This window comes from Oreochromis aureus, linkage group 2, assembly GCF_013358895.1.
Source record: "Oreochromis aureus strain Israel breed Guangdong linkage group 2, ZZ_aureus, whole genome shotgun sequence".
Taxonomy (NCBI): Eukaryota; Metazoa; Chordata; class Actinopteri; order Cichliformes; family Cichlidae; genus Oreochromis; species Oreochromis aureus.
The window spans coordinates 8,835,588-8,852,049 of NC_052943.1; the positions used below are offsets into that span (position 1 = coordinate 8,835,588).

Genomic DNA, 16,462 nt, shown 5'->3' on the forward strand with positions numbered 1-16,462 from the left:
GTGTGAAGCTTTTGTATTCTGTGATAATTTGTCTGTGATAATTTCATCTGCTGGTGCTTGTGGTCGTGGTTGGTCCTCGATTTTTTTTATGAAGTCCAAAGTCATCATGGCTTTCTGCCAGTGGGTTTTACAGTGCTCCATGCTTCTATCTGCTGAAAAGCTTTATGGAAATGCTGATTTCCTTGCCGGCAGGACTTACCACCTGCACACAGTGCCAAAAGTACTCCTAATTGTTATTCCTGAGCTTGATTAGCTAACTGACTGTCCTCACCTGAACCTCATAGCGAATCTGTAGGTTATTTTCAAGAAGAAACTGAGAAATGCCAAACCCCAACATAAAAATGAGGCAACTATCACAGCAACTTGGGCATCTGTAACACCTGAGCAGTACTAAAATGGTTTAAATCCAGTCTTTTTTTAACACCAGTCTGTAAACATCATGGAAGTGAGGAGACCAGTGGCTGGACCTTTAGGTTGGAATGTTGTCTCTTTTTTGTCTGATGTAGTATACGGCTCAACAGTCCCGGGTCTTCTTTGTTATGTCGTGGTGAAATGGCAGTCTGTATCCAGCTTTATAAGCATTATTATCTACATGAATGAACAGGAACAGTGGCCAGACCTCATTAACTGGCACAGCAGTCTCAGTCATGATGGCAAATACTACCCACTGTAAACACCACTGTCAGACAAGCAGAGGATTTAATTTAATTCAGTTTTATTTATATAGCTTCACTTGCTTCAAGGTTCTTTATATTGTGAAGTAAAAATCCTACATTAATACAGAGAAAACACCAACAACTAGACAACCCCCTAATACCAAGCACTTGGCGAGAGTTGGAAAAACTCCCCTTTAACAGGAAGAAACCTCCGGCAGAAACAGGCTCAGGGAGAGGCAGTCATCTGACATGAAATTGCTCCTCCACCTGTTCCTCTTTAGCATCACCTACTTTTCCAGGCTTTTGTTGTCACTGTCCCAAAATATCTCAATTTAAAGATCTGATATGATTTGTATTGTTGCTTCTTTTCTATTGTGAATAACATGTTTATGATCTGAAAATCATTGTATAATGTTTTTATTTACATTTCAACGTTGGCGTTGCATAAATGTACGTACTTTTCATTAGCTGGATATATCTCTGTTTTAAAGCCTTTGGAAACATATAAATATAATAATTAAATATATAAATATAATAAATAAACAATCTTGGGAAATATTCCAGTAATTTGAAGTCCAGTGCAAAGTTTCTGTAGTCTGTGAATTTCTGATTTTCATGAGTTATAAGCCATAATCATCGGAACATATGAAATGTTTCACAAGTTGTATAATGGATCATTGCTACAGCGCCCCCTCTGGTTATCTCCCCCCTCCATGAGTCTGGTTCTACTGGAGATTTTTTCCTGTTAAAAGGGAGTTTTTCCTCCCCACTCTCGCCAAGTGCTTGCTCAAAGGGCGTTATGGGATTGCTGAATGTAAATATTATGAACCTGTAAGTTTGCTGTCACACATAGTTTTTTGGCCAAGGACAATATTGCTGTCACAGTAAGGTTTGCTTGATGGTTTTAAAGGAAGTATTGACAGAGAAACCAAAACATTAGAGCTGCTGGTAAGAAATCAATTAAAAATATGATCTGAAAAACCATAAAGCTCTGTGAAACTGAGGGGGTAGAAATCTCTGTGGATCACTTTGAACAATCTCTATTAACATACAATTAGCGATTTACGCTTGCTGGTATAACAATGTTATCAGTAGCCACCATAGAAATTTCCACAAAGCTAAAGTCAGCTTCTGTGAGTGGGAGGTTTGGTATTTCAAGGACGTTTGAGAGTGTGAATTTGTGATGTAGCAACATTAATGCATTTGAATGCAAAAAGAAAGGAAGCCAACAATGTTCCCGGTATGTTTGGAACCAGCGGGGAACTCGAGCAGGCTTTGTTGTTGCCGCAGTGTTTGTTTGCTGCTCAAGAGTTGTGTGGGTCTCGTGGGAGACTTGCGGAGAAGGCATACACACACATACACACACACGCAGCACATAGGGACTGATGATGATGTACAGCCTCGATCTGTTGAGGAGCCTCCTCAGCAGTACACAATGCCAGGAGAGTGCAGTGACTCAGGCTGACACACAGCGGGAGTGCAGGGCCAAGGGAACTACTATCTGTTCCCAAAGCACCGCAAGTCCTCCCGTGCCAGAAACAGTGCAGCATTGCAGCTCCAGAAGCAAGTTCACAAAGACTCCCTTACTTTATTATTAATGGCATTGTCGTTTAATGCGGCCTATCTGCTGCTGCACGTGTCCCCGAATGTTAAACAATTGCAAATCTGAGTTTTGATTCATCTTTTCCTCATCCCCCCATGAGCCTAATAATCCCTTCTTTTATGCGCTGCCAAATAACTCAGAAAGCGTATTTGGTTCCCGCAGACCTTCTTGGTAAAAATAATGATTCAATTAATGTTAAAAACAAAAGAGACGCAGCATTTAAAATCATCACCTCGGGGTGTGGGGCTGACAAATAACAAGAATACAGCAACAGCAGTCCCTGCAGTGCAAGTCACAGAGCTTGAAAGTCTCCAGCATTTTGATGGGAATTAATATAAATTTTAACAATGTCACAGTCGCACACTGGAGATTTCCTTTTGACAATAAAAATCAGGATCCTACTACTGCAGCCGTACTTTCTCTTTTAGTGTCTTAGTGCAGCTCGACAATATTCGGGCCAGACTGTCCACATGAAAAATGTATGATTTCTGCTATCGGGTAGACTTCATATTCCCTGTTTAACAATAACACCAGAACTGCAGAATATTTCCATAGTTTCCTTTTTGTTTGTATCAGAAATGCCTATTTAATGATGGAAAACATTGTTATGAATTCATGCGGCATGCACAGCCTCCCAAAAAAATAAAAATAGTTTGCCTGCTGTGTAAATTATAAAAAAAAAACAGAAAGCAAAGCTCTGGGAATAAGTGCATTCAGTTTTGTTGCACTTACTGGGCGACAGCACAGCGTTTGAAGCTCAGTACAGATGGAGCTTAGTGGTGAAGATCACAAGGAAACACTTGTCATCTGAAAGTGGTTTGATGTGTGCGATTTTAGTCTTTAACAAACTCACTAGAATTTCTTCTTCCAAGTCAACCTTATGTATTTTGCATAAGTATTCGGTTTTTTTCTCTGATTGTATTATACAGGAAGGATAAACCATGTGATGGAGAATGTATTCATTATGCGCTCACGAAGCTGAATTATTTGTGTTGTGCTGAATAACAGATAAGACCGCAGCTCACAAGTTACATGCAGGTGAGGTTTAACGCTCTTAAAAATATCATTTAAGGTGAACTCGTGTCAAATAGGATTAAGGGCTAATTGGTGTTTAAAAGCCAGTGTTCTCTCTGAATGTCAAGAGCTTTTTATTCTCCCGCCGATACCACGGGCTATAGGAGGGTTATAAGAACAGTTAAGTGTCAGATTCTATTTTTATAGCAAATTTTTATATAGACAGACAGGGACCGATATCTCAATACTGTATCAAGCGTATTGTTTTTGCAGGCATATTTCTTTCTGCATCATGAGCATCAGCAGAATGCTTGCTGTTCACAGCAACATCAATGAGACGTGCTTCCGTCTCCTACTGTCAGATGTACTGTATATTTTTAATGCTGTTTCAGAGTTATCTAAAAACACACACACAAAAAAACCCATCAAAACAAGCTGCAGCAGCAGGATGCCTCCCCAGATTTGTGCAGATACACGCAGTTCTCGTGTGCCTGCATTTCAGATTTGCGCTGAATTCCCACCATGGAGTTCACAAAGTAGAGAAATGGGACCAGTCACAGGACAGGACAAAGCAGACGGCACCGCTGCTGTAGATTAAACTCATGTCAGGCTGCATTTTCCGGCCTGCTCCTCTACACGACGACAGCAGATGGCCTGCAGGGTAACATGTCAGCAGGGCACTTATTGTTATGCGGACAAACAACTGTCAACCGTATGAAAAAGGGAGGGAATGATATGGAACGCGGTGCAGTGGTTTGTGCCAAGGAAAGCATTAATGAGCAGCAGAGCATCTTGGGACGACTGTCGGAGTGACGTTGCTGAAGCTTAATCGATTCAAATGATGTGATGTAGATGCAGACTTACATTGCTAATGCCGGCTTTTGCCATTATTAGAAGTTCTTGTAAATATATAACACTCCTGCAGGAGGCTTAGCCTGTTTGATATTTGCTGCTATATTTGGTGAGCTATAATTCACATGCAGAGCAAGGGAGGCCTTTCCAATCGTGCCTCAGTCTCTGCAAAATAGCAACAAGGCAGTGTGCCTCGCATTCAGAAGGGCCATGTCATATTTTCCACTGAGAAAAGTAGCGGGCCAAGCACTTGGCCCACACATAGGACTATCAGGCCATCTGCCACGCCATCCCACATATTCACTATTTCATGTGATGCTTGATATTCAAGTCGTCTAGTGTCCCCATTTACTTCATGCCACTGCCCATATGATGTTGGGTTATCCAGAGGTTGACGGCAATCACTGAGACGGCATAAACGGGCATCAAAACCCCTCCATGTGCACTCAACGTGTGGAGGCATGTTCACGCAAAGGATTTGAAAGCAAGCAAAGTGACCCTACTTAAAGACTACAAGTATTTCTCTGTATGTGTGTGTGTGTGGTGGAGGAGGGAAAAGCTTTCACACTGAATCTATGGAAATATTTTAAATCAGCGAGGAGGAGACAGAGAATTGAATAGGAGTGCACTGTATGCAGAGGCGAAAAAAAAGGGTACAGAATTAAGAGATTAAAGTAGCTGCAGGATTAGGCTCCAGGTTTTAATGATGGAAATGGAAAATCTGTGAACAGCGTCTGACACATTCTCTCTGGCCCTCTTCTCCTCTCCACTGCCTCTCTCCAGAGCATGTGTCTCCTGCTGATTGTGTAGACCGCCTCTAGGGATGGCCAGCTTTCTCTCCATTAAAGAACATACATTTGTTTAAAGGACACTTATGTGCAAGCACATGTTTTCCCAAAGCAATGCAGCCACGCTGGTTAACAATTACTATATGGACTGGACTGCACTTCCATTTTTGTCCACACAAACACACACATTCACGTTTGCACTCACATGCATAACTCATGGACTGTAAATAACAAGATTAAGGTAATAGTCTGGTTGAAACACTTTACAATGCATGATTCACAGTAATCAGACTTCCAAAATAACCTGAACCTGTATAATCAGGTCTGCATCTGGGATGTTGCATAATCACTTAATGCCACAAAATAAAGGGAAGAAAATTGAGGTCATTGTTTATATTTATCTGGTCTTGTAGGGCACATTCATGTGATTAATGTGATCTTTGCAGCTTTCCTTGGTGTAAAGTAAAAGCTTCTATAGCCACTTGTAACCATAAAATAACCCCGCCCCCCCAAAACCAAGCATCCCCAAGCACACATGCATCAACAGACGGACTAAAAAGTCCGATCTGTTGTTCAAGGGTGTGAGTCAGCTACTCTGATTCAACTCTGATTAAGTGCCTTACTAAGCTGCAGTACATGGAGTTTTGCACTCGGAGTATCGTATAATGATAAGACTTTTTTTTTAATCATTCAGGATCTTTGCACTCAATGATTTCAACTCATGCCAAAGTAGCGATTGCCTCTTAGAATAACTGCATCAAAGCAGTCTGAATCGGGTCACTCCAAAACCCCGATAAAGAAAAAAAAAACTGCAGAATGTTTCAGAAATTATCCTTCAAGTGTGTTAGACAGCTTGACTGCCAGCTTCCGTTTTAGGCATAATAATTAGGCCTCACTTCTCTTATCTCCTCTAAAGCCTAATTTTATTAGCACATACTACTTGCACAAAATATTTCTATCTTAAAGTGTGAAACTCCTCTTGACTGCTGAGATGCTGAAGTATCCCCGCTCTCACTGCAACATTGTATTTCACGAGGATCACTTTCAGCTGTGCTTTAATTGTCAGGAGAGCTGACTGTACTGAAGATAACTCATGCCCAGAAGAAATGAGATGCTAATGTATTGCTGGCCATTTGAAATAAATCTGCAAGGTGCTCTTTTTATGCAAATGCAAGGCGCCCCGTGTGTCAGCAAAAAAAGGCGAGAAACAGATAAGTTAGTGGCAGCTTTCCCCACTCTGACACTCACTGTTGTTGCTCAAGGCTGCTGTGGTCTACGGCAGCGGTCCCCAACCCCCGGGCCTCGGACCGGTACCGGTCCGTGAGTCGTTTGGTACCGGGCCGTGAGAGTTGAGGCTCAGGTGTGAAATGTATGGTTTTCAGGGTTTTTATCGGTTTTCAGCGTTATTTTGTTATCGTTTTTATCGTTAACTCGGTTTTCCTGGGTCTTTTCACGTGTGTTATGAATAAATCTTCTTTTTTTCGGTACCGGTACCAGTTTTATTTTGTTGTATTTATCCGCGACACCTTAAAGGCCGGTCCGTGAAAATGTTGTCGGGCATAAACCGGTCCGTAGCGCAAAAAAGGTTGGGGACCGCTGGTCTACGGGATATTACCTGAAAACAGATGATTGGTTCCTTTGAGATCGCCTCATGGATCTCTCATTTTTTCTGATTACTCATTATGGTGTATCACTAAGAGAAATCCTGAATCCAGTGCTGTTTCATCCCATGCGCACTAGTTGTTATCCAGTGAAAACTTTAGGAAATGACTTTAAAGAAAGACTTCATGGTATTCCCCGGTCCGCTAATCATCACCGTATAGCTACAATTGCTGAGATTGATCTCACATGGTTAAATATTCTGTCTAAGAATGTTTTCTGTCAGTCCTGGTCCCACTAGACTGCTTTACCTCTTCATTTCAAAGGATAAGTATTCCCTTTGTTGGAGGGCTAAGCCTCTCGACTTCAGAGATCAAATCCTCTTGGTGCATCTGTAATAAGTCAAGGGGCCAGCTTCAGGGGGTTATACTAAAAAAAAAAGAAAAAGACAAAGGGTGAAAGAGAATTGGGAAGTGATCGGTTTCTTAGGAAGAGGCCCAAATGCAAATCAAGAGCTTTGTTTTTGGATGCGAGATGCCTATTTTGTCTAACATGACTCAAACACAGCAGCCTGTGCAACTTCTGTGACAGTAAATATGGAATTTCAAATCAGAGAGGCTCATCTTTTCAGTCCTCTGCATGCGATCTGACTCACGAAGCTCATGGTGACACTCCCCTGAGCCCGGGAGACTGGCCAGCACACTGTTGCCATCCAAGCCAATGTTGAAAGATTAGAAAAGTGGAGAAAAGGAGCTGATGAGGCAATACTCTCTAATGAGCTTCAATGCGGAATCTTTACTATGGATTTCTCAGCAATCAGCAGCCAGTCGGAGCTGTCCTGAGTGTTGATGTCAGTGTGAAATATGGTAGGACTGACTGGATGGCATAAATTGTTGTCATTATGTAGCTGTTAAAAGGAGCCATCTCTTTAGTGACTCTTTTGGACTGTGAAAACCTTAATCTGTTGCTAATCCTCTGCTAAGAGCCAGAGGATATCTCTAGTGCTGCTTAGCGGGTACCAGTGCCCGATAAAACTATTCTGTTTGTTTAACCATTTTTTACTTCACTCTCAACCAACATTTGAGGATGAAAGCCTTAACCGCAATATTAACCCAAGCTAAAATGCATCAGGCTGGAGACAAAGTGCTGATGGAAAGTGCTAGGATAAGGCAACATCATTAGGACTTCTAACCAGAGACAGCCACCGGGCTCATTATGGGCCTAATGGAAAAGCAACAGGTTACATCAGGTCAAATGAGGCAGGCAGAGAAATAAAATGATCAAAAAGGAAAGAATTACTCATAAAAACATCCTCAAAGGTGCATTCATTAAGTCAAAACTCTACTGTGTGTATATATACATATATACTTGAGGCTCTGTGTAATATTTATTGCTCAGTAGAAGCTTAATATGAAAGCAAATGAAACATGGGTGTTTTTGTCAAAACAAAACAGAGGTTTGATGTTCTCTTGCATCAGTGGAAACAGGATGCTGGCGTAGACATGGAGGAAAGTTTATCAAAAAGGTTTTAAAAATTCAAAAGCACTTTGTGTGTTAAGTTGAAATGGGAGAAAAGTAATTAGGCAAGAGTCATTATGGTGAGTAACTTTTAAGAAGAAGGAGGATGGAGGGTTTTTTTCTTTTTTGTGGCTCAACACCCCACAGCTGTAAAACTGTGCTGGGCACGAGACACATTACTTATTAACTTATTAGTGTGTATTTCAGTAACAAATAGTGTAAGTGTCGCCAATTTAAAACTCAAGCATTATATAACAATTATGAGTCCCGGTAAGCCTCTTTCACGCCAGCAGTTTTAAAGGTCGGTGTATTTAATGTTCTTAATTTAATTTAACATCAAATCTATTCCGTTGGGGGTCAAGAGACACACTGCTGCTGATGGGCTGGTATGGGAAGGAGATGTGGGAATGTGATTTGGTTTGGATTCCTCCTGGGTGTCTCGCTTTTGGAGGTTTTTAAAGTATGCCCAACTGGGAGCAGTTCCTGGGGTAGTTGGCTGGGGAGAAGGTGATCAGGAATACCCTACCTATCCTGCTGCCACTGTGACACAACTTCAGATCAGCAGAAGCGATGGATTTCAGAGTGCGAAATGTTTTATTGCAGTTTCTCTGAGTGTTGCACAGTCTGATCTACTCACACTGCAGTAGAAGCACTAATGGTGTTTTCATGCTCGCCGTGCTCCCCCCAGAAATGTGTGACGCATGCATAGTTTGACATCACATCCTGTGGCACACACCAATGTATTTCCAACTCTTTGGCCAGTTGTTCACTTCTCAATTTTTGTAACCCTGCTGCTGCAACAGCTAAACTGAAGACACAAGTGTACCATCAAGCCAGTTTTTGCCACCATCTTAATGATATTCCAGTACAGAAGCTCAGAAATGTACAGATATTTTTTAGACTTCATGTCCTCCAATACCAGCACCTATGATTCAGCTGCAGCAGCTTCCTGCGCCTTAATGCATAAATAGAAGCAGCTGTGTGATAATGCAGTGGCGTGCAAAAGGGTGTACTTATTTTTTTATACACTGCTTCTGTTTTATTGTTAATCTGAGCTGCATGTAAATCACTTTAAGACCTCCTGAAGACCAGATTATATTTTATCATATCCTTATACATTAAACCCTAGAACTGTAGTGTGTACTTGTTTTTTTCAGCGTCTGTGATAATCAGGAGCTACAAACTGACAAAGTAGCATACTCTAGCATGCAAAGTAGAAGCAGGCACTTTTTAGAGTCAGAATGTACACTTTAAAGTCCAGTTTAAGATTTAAGTTGCTTTTTTGTATAAATGTTAAATGCAGCATGTTACAAATGAGCTGCAGAGGTGGTGGCAGGCTGGTTTTCAAAGCAAGCCATTTCCCAGTTGCCAGTTTTATTGCTAGGCTAAGCTAAGCTGAGCTAACCACCAAGCTCCATACTGCGGGAGAGTCTCCTTCTCGAGTCAGAGTGAAAGCAAGTACGCACATTTTCCAGAATGATATTACTGCTTGTTAAACGGTTGAATACTACGATGTTCAGAATTAATTCACAAAGTAAATGAAAAATAAACTCTTTCACCTCATTTTTCTGGACTTAAATCATTTAGCACATAATGGGACTACACTCACACACACACACACACACACACACACACACACACACACACCTGGTAATTCATTAGTGCAGCTGGATGAGCATTTTATGTGGAGCAGATAGAGGAACAGATGGTACTGTGCATTGCTTCATGTAGTCATTATTGTCATTATTATTCCACATTCTAGCTGCCTGTAATTACCCACCTTCCTTCCTGGTACACCGCTTTCTCTTTCTGATCCCCCCCCCCCCCGTTCCAACAGTGCAGACTGGAAGATAATGTAATCACAAAAAGAACGAAATTGCAAAGCTTCTGAATCAGAGGCAGAAAGGAGTACTGTAGAAGGGCTTTGAAGTCATACAGTTAATATTGATGAGGTGAGACGTTTTAGATGATTAGCACCAGAGATTTCACTTCTGTCTTTTATTTTTGCATCATTAAGGTCAAACGCTAAAAATTTCAAACTTTGCTTACATTTTCCAGTTGCTTGATCAGTGGACATGGTACAGGGAGAAGGGCAGAAAGCTCCAATTAATATTGTTTGACTGAGTGAAAAGAAAATGAGTCCAAATATTTTTTATATTCCCCCTCCCAAAAAAATACTTGTGTGGGAAAAACATAAGTATGACTCACAATCTGGATGTGAATGTTTTCTATGCTGGGTAAAGACATCAAATGTAGTGCATGTTTGCTAGATAAGCTCAGCTGGAGAACTATACTTTAGCAGTTCACTTCTGTTGACATGCAAAAGCTACATTAGAGGTTTTTTGCTGACACTCTTCACAAAGTCAGAATCAAAGCGATGTAAATATAAAGCCCGAGTATGGCGCTAGCAGCATGTCCTCGCCATTGTTTTAAAGTCCTTGTCAGGTTTGCTCCTTATGATGCCACAGCAAAGCTCTCTATGCATTGTACTTCTTTAGCAAGTCCCTTTGCCAGTGCCTCTTGCGATCTGGAAAAACTTTGGGCATGCGGATCTTTTTAAAGTCCTCGATGCATTTCTTCAGATCCTCCTCCAGCATTTTCCTCTCATCCTCATCCTCATCCAGCCCAGGCGGGGGGCAGCCGTTCTCCCTGACACTGGGACGTGGAAGCGTCTTTAGGTTGAGCGTGGTAGGACGCTGGGGGCTGTCAGCGGGAGGCGGCGATGGAGGAGAAGGAGGACTGGATGACGAAGAAGGTTTGGATGAAGGCAGAGGAAGGGGGAAGACCGGGGGTGATGGCAGTGGAAGGTCGGGTATGTCTGGCGCAGGAGGAGGAGGTGGGGGAGGTGTTAGGGGAGGAGGAAGCGGGTTTCGGAGGTCCAGTGTTGGGATGGTGCTGGTTTCAGGAAGGCTTTGGGTTCGGCCACTGCTGCTGGTTTCTGCTGTGGCTGACAGTGTAGGTGCGGCAGCGGGTTTAGAGGTCACTGCTTCAGTGGTAGTCACTGCTGGGGGGTCAGAGGTCATTGCCTTGGAAATATCTGATGAACTCCCTGCAGAAAAAAGAAAAAAAATATATTTATGAGCTAAATTTATGCTGATTTCAAATCTTTTCGTGCTTATAGTGAAATAAAAATATTGCTACTGTGTCTATACAATAGGCTACATATGTTCAGTAAATACACAGACAGATCCAGCTGATTAGCTTAGCTTAAAATCAATAGGGAGGGTATTCCAGAATACTAGTTCTTGCCTGAAAGACAGGGGGGCACTGCGACCCCCCACAGTCCTGTACTCATGGTGAGATTGCCAGTAATGTACACTATATATAAGTACTGGATTTGACTTGAGCACAGGTTAACTAGGGAGCTTTAAAGGTGCCTGTAGGCGTAATTACAATCTTTGGACTCAGTCAGGCTTTGCTGTTTTCCTCTTTCTAGTCTGTATGCTAAAATAAGCTAAGCTAATCACTCTCTGGATCCAGCATTGCATTCGATTTACAGGCTTCAGAGTTGTACTGCTTTTCTCATTTACCATTCACCGACAAGTGTTCCCATAAAAATGAAACGTATGCGAATAACAAGCACATTTACATTCAGACGTCTGCTCTGTTTGAATACATTTAGGCCACCCGGGGAGCTTTCCACAAAAATTTGATTTCATTTCACCTGCTTTTCTTTCTTTCTTTTTTTACGCCCTCTTCTTTATCAGAGTGTGTCAGTAGTGTGGGGCTGGCACAGAAACAAACACCTGAGTCTTCAGCGTTACAGTTTTTTGTCTCCAAGAGTACAAAAGTAAACACACGCTGGCACAAGAGCATGTAGGAGCATTATGGAGGCAGTAATTAGCACAGAATGGAGCTCAGCGTGAGAGATGAGGAGAGTGGAGGGCAGTTTCACTGCATTTTTCAATTTTAAATTACCTTTGGTTGCATGACTGTTTATCTGTGAAGATAAATACTGGCGCTGAACGGATGGCGTGAAACCTCCTGACCAAAAGCTTAAGAACCTTTTTTGTTTTCACAGTATGTTGATTTTTCATCTCATCTCTGTGTGAGAACTGAGGATGCTGCTGCTGCTGTGGCGCTTCTTGGAAAAACTAGAGTGTGTGTACATTGTGTACCTCACGGTCTTTGAAAACCAATGTACCATTTTCAAATGCAGCTTCTATCTCTCTCCCTCTCTTTATTTATTTATTTTTAATGAAACCACTGAGCAAGCAATCAGCCTCTCCCTGCCCTTTTATTTTTGCTGCGTACATGATGGCACACACTCTCTGATTTGCTTGTGAAATCACAGAAAACACCTGCGTCTACCTTAAAGTGAATGCGCTTAAAAATGTGTCTTCACTTTTATACTAATCCCACATTTTGACCACAGATATTGCTAAATCTCACTATATTGTATGTTTGTTATGTATTCTCAAACTGTTTTGTCATGTGATCCACTTTGTTGAATCTTATGTTCTTTCTTAGGCTGGACGTTAAACAGTATGAAGCATTTGAATCAGCAAAACATTTATCCCGTCATTCACATTACATGGGAGCAAGCTAAACACTGTGCTACAATACTACTCAGCAGAAAACACAAATGTCGATATAGGGTTCTGACATACAGTGACCTCCGTCACTTGACCCACTTGTCACCATGACTGCCTTCTTCATCTATTTGATGCTCTCTTTAGATGGATGAGATATGTTCCTCCATCTGACCCTATGTTTATCATCCTCCTGTGTCATACCAACCCTCTGCATGTCCACCTTCACTACATCCATGAACTTCCACTGAGGTCTTTTTCTTTTCCTCCTCCCTGGAAGCTCCATCTTCAGCACTTAACACCTTTGTCCAATATATTCTCTATCACTTTTTTGCACATGTCTGAACCATCTTGCCTCCGCCGCCTTGCCTCTCCAACTTTGTCTCCAAACTGCTTCAAACAGTCCCTCTGATGTACTCATTGCTAATTTAGTTCATCCCGATCACTCCCAATGCATATCTTAGCATCTTCAATTCTGCCACTTCCTGCTCCACCTCCTGTTTTTTTGTCTGTCTCACCATCTCCAAATCATACATCACAGCATGTCTCACTACCCCCTTGTAAACCTTCCCTTTCACTCTTGCTGCTATCCTTGTGTCACAAATCGCCCCAACACTAGTCTCCACCATGCCCTTCTTCTTCTTCTCCTTCACCTCTCTAGTACACTGTCTGTGGCTTTGGGTCATTGACCCAAGGTATTTAAACTCTTCCACCTTCACTAGCTCTGCTCCTTGCATACTCATATTTCCATGTGTCTCCCTCTCATTCACACACGTGTATTTTCTCTTGCTTGCATCGACTTTCATTCCTCTTCTCTCTTGTGTATACCTCGCTCCAGTGCATACCATAATTGTCACATGTCTAAAATGACAGACAAGTTAACGCCGCATGGTTAGCCATCACATGACTGCAAGATCCCAGTGTGTGTGTTGATGCAACATGGATCATATTAAATAAGAAAAAAAAAGCATACTTAGACTGTTACCTTGGGAGTCTGACTTTTGCTATTTCCCAGTAAAGAAAAGTCTACCAGTAATTGATGCAGAGAAAATGCAAAGGGGTGCAAAAATCCATCAGAATGCAAGAAACGAAGTGTGTGGAGCTCAAAATTTCCTGGGGGAAGACCCTGAGATCCCAATGTGTCTCCTTCCATTTACCAATGAAACCTACTCCTGTGATCACTCACATTTCCACTGGCTGTGAAGCATGCAGGTACAGTGCATGAAAATGCAAATGAACAGTTAAGCACTCTCAAACATGTTCAGTGCAACAAGCACACACGTGCTCACACACACACACATATACACACACACAGACATGCTCACAGACATACCATGACACACAAGGGCCTGCACTGTTTCCTTCAGCAGAGCTCATCATTACGCTAACCAGCCTTACATAACGGCAAAAGCTGCTTGTGTCAAACGGAGGCGGCACGGCATATTCTCCCAGCTCCTTGGCTTTCTGAATACCTGAATGCGAGTGTGTGACAGAAAGTGCTCAAGCTAGTGTGCGAGAGCAAGTCAGTGTCAGCTGTGTGTGCCTGGGCATGCATATATAAGTGTATGTGTGTGTGCATGTGTAGGTGTGCTTGCGCATGGGCAGATGCGTTTGTTTGTGTGTGTCGTTATTCTGGGCATGAAAAGGAGGACGGCTAAAGACGGAGGGAAAGAAAGGATGTAGGGGGAGGAGGGAGCGGGGTAGAAAGATGTTCTCCGCTGTGTGTGCTTGTGCATTTGGTGCATTCAGTGTCTTCATGATGAATACATGTGTTTGTGGGCTTCCTGGACGTGGGAGTATGGGGGCTTAGTAGTGTCAGAGGAGTAATCCACTGGGGGAAGGGCTCCGTGCTTTCCTCCTCCACCACTAAGCCTTATGGAGGAGAACAGCAAGAGAGTGCACTCAACCCTTTCCCCGGGCCACTTCTCCAGGGATATATGCAAAAGCTAGAGCTTTTTCGCACACATCACCCACCCCACCTCCTTTTTTGCCTTTCCCATCTGTTCAGTGTGTCACATCCCTGCGTTGCCATCATTACTGCTATTAGCAACTCTAATGTGTCACTGTTGCCAGGGTTTATCACCTCTCTCTTACAAAACGTCTCCTCCGCAGTTTGTAATGCTGTCACCTGGATCTTTCATTTTGGTCAAATCAAAGCGCACCATTTATTCCCACACGGAGACTAAATAAAGCCATGAAACAGCTTGAAGGGCCTTAAATAAAGCTGTGTTGATATTAACAGTCAATTGAAATAAAAATAAAGGATTTTCTTTGACTTGTGTACTTATAAAGAGGTTACAAAAGGCAATGATAAAATGTCAAATGGCCACTTGAACAAATCATTCCCTATCCTCATGATAAAATGCCCAGCTTTTGAGCAGAAATAAATATGTTTACATCGTGGTGCAAAAAATTGCTTTTAGTCTGTATGGCTAATTTACCCACTTTATAACAACAGGAGAGGACGTGATCCTTTTTAATTAGTAGTAATTTTTAGTATTAGTGGCCACTTTGAGCGACAGGTAGCTGATGATACAGGTGGCTGTGTTGCCAGCTAGCTTCACTGCCACTGTTTGTTATGTTAATGCCTTTTGGACTATTTTAATTCAATAATATCAGACAAATAGCATGGCTTGCTGTGTGGTTAACAGTTCTAAGAAGTCCATGTTCCATCTTTGGTGAGGTAAATTGTGGGATTTTTATCAGTATGTTAGTAAGAACTGATTAGCTGGTATCTGTGCCATATAGGCTCTGTTGACATTTTGCTAACCAAACATGCTAATGTTAGCTGATAATGCTCTCCGATAGCTGATTATTGCTAATTCTTTCCTTGTTGAAATGTTCACTTTTTGCTCCAAACACACCAAGGTCACCATCAAACTAAAGTCAAGGCTTTAGTATGTTCACAGACTGCTGTGTGACTTCATGTTTGCCGCTGAAATCTGGGATCTGGGGAGGCCAATAGTTCTTGTGTGCATAGCTCAGCCTTTTCTCCTAGCTTCCCTTCTTTAAGAATGGCTTCTTGACAGGCACCCTGCCACTGAGACCATTTCTGATGAAGCTTTGATCAGTTGATGGATCAACTGATGATCTCTCAGGCCCTGTGTCAGGTCTTTGCTAGAATTGTGCCCTGAAGCTGAAGCGCACAGATGTTGCCATAACAAAGCTGGGAAGTAATGGCTAGAGGGAATCATTAGCAAGCTAAACCTCAAATTTCCATGCTACTAAAAGTTCACTTAATTGAATAATTTTATAAGTTAAATATTCGAGGGACAAACGTCTGAAACTGCTAATGCTGTACATAGACAGCATGATAGATGGACTAAACTAAGCCAATGCTGGTGTGCCTCAAACGTGTTTTCTTTTCAATGGCCAGCAAGGGACTACTACTTTTTTTTATAGAAAAAAAGTTTGAAATCATGCTGAATAAAGCGTTATGTCTGTTTTACAAATTATATAAGATAAGATCTATATACACTCTGATCTGAAGCTCTGATATCCCTGTGCTGGTGTTGTTCCTGCATCATCATAATGTTTGTCCATGTCAACATTGTTGTGATGTCATAGCGTTGCGATGTTTATATGAAACTATCTTCTAGAAGAAATAGTAAGCATTTCAAGTGTTTTCTTGATTAATTTATACAATATAATGAATATTTTATCAAGTCAGGCCAAATTTAGGTTACTTTGCTAGTGACAATTTATAAAAGCATTAGCTAACTTCTTGGCTAATGCTAACGGAATGCTCAGACAACGTCATTTGCAAGTTGCAATATTGAACCTGGAACATGTGCACTTTTCTTGGTTTCACAGTGAGAAGTGCTCTACCCTCATCAAGTTTAGTTTCATAACAACAAAATGGTGATGGAGACAATGTTCAATATGAGGCTTTTAAACAGC

At 41.8% G+C, this 16,462-nt stretch overlaps 1 protein-coding gene across 1 annotated transcript; it reads right to left on the reverse strand.

Annotated features, from left to right (window-relative positions):
- Positions 1–10,006: 10,006 nt before the first annotated feature.
- LOC116324552 (sulfated surface glycoprotein 185-like) lies at positions 10,007–11,653 on the reverse strand. Its single transcript, XM_039616870.1, has 2 exons — positions 11,561–11,653; positions 10,007–11,079 (listed from the first exon to the last, which is right to left on the reverse strand). Exons 1-2 carry the CDS (start codon positions 11,613–11,615, stop codon positions 10,508–10,510), a joined length of 627 nt encoding a protein of 208 aa, XP_039472804.1. The 5' UTR covers positions 11,616–11,653; the 3' UTR covers positions 10,007–10,507.
- Positions 11,654–16,462: the final 4,809 nt, after the last annotated feature.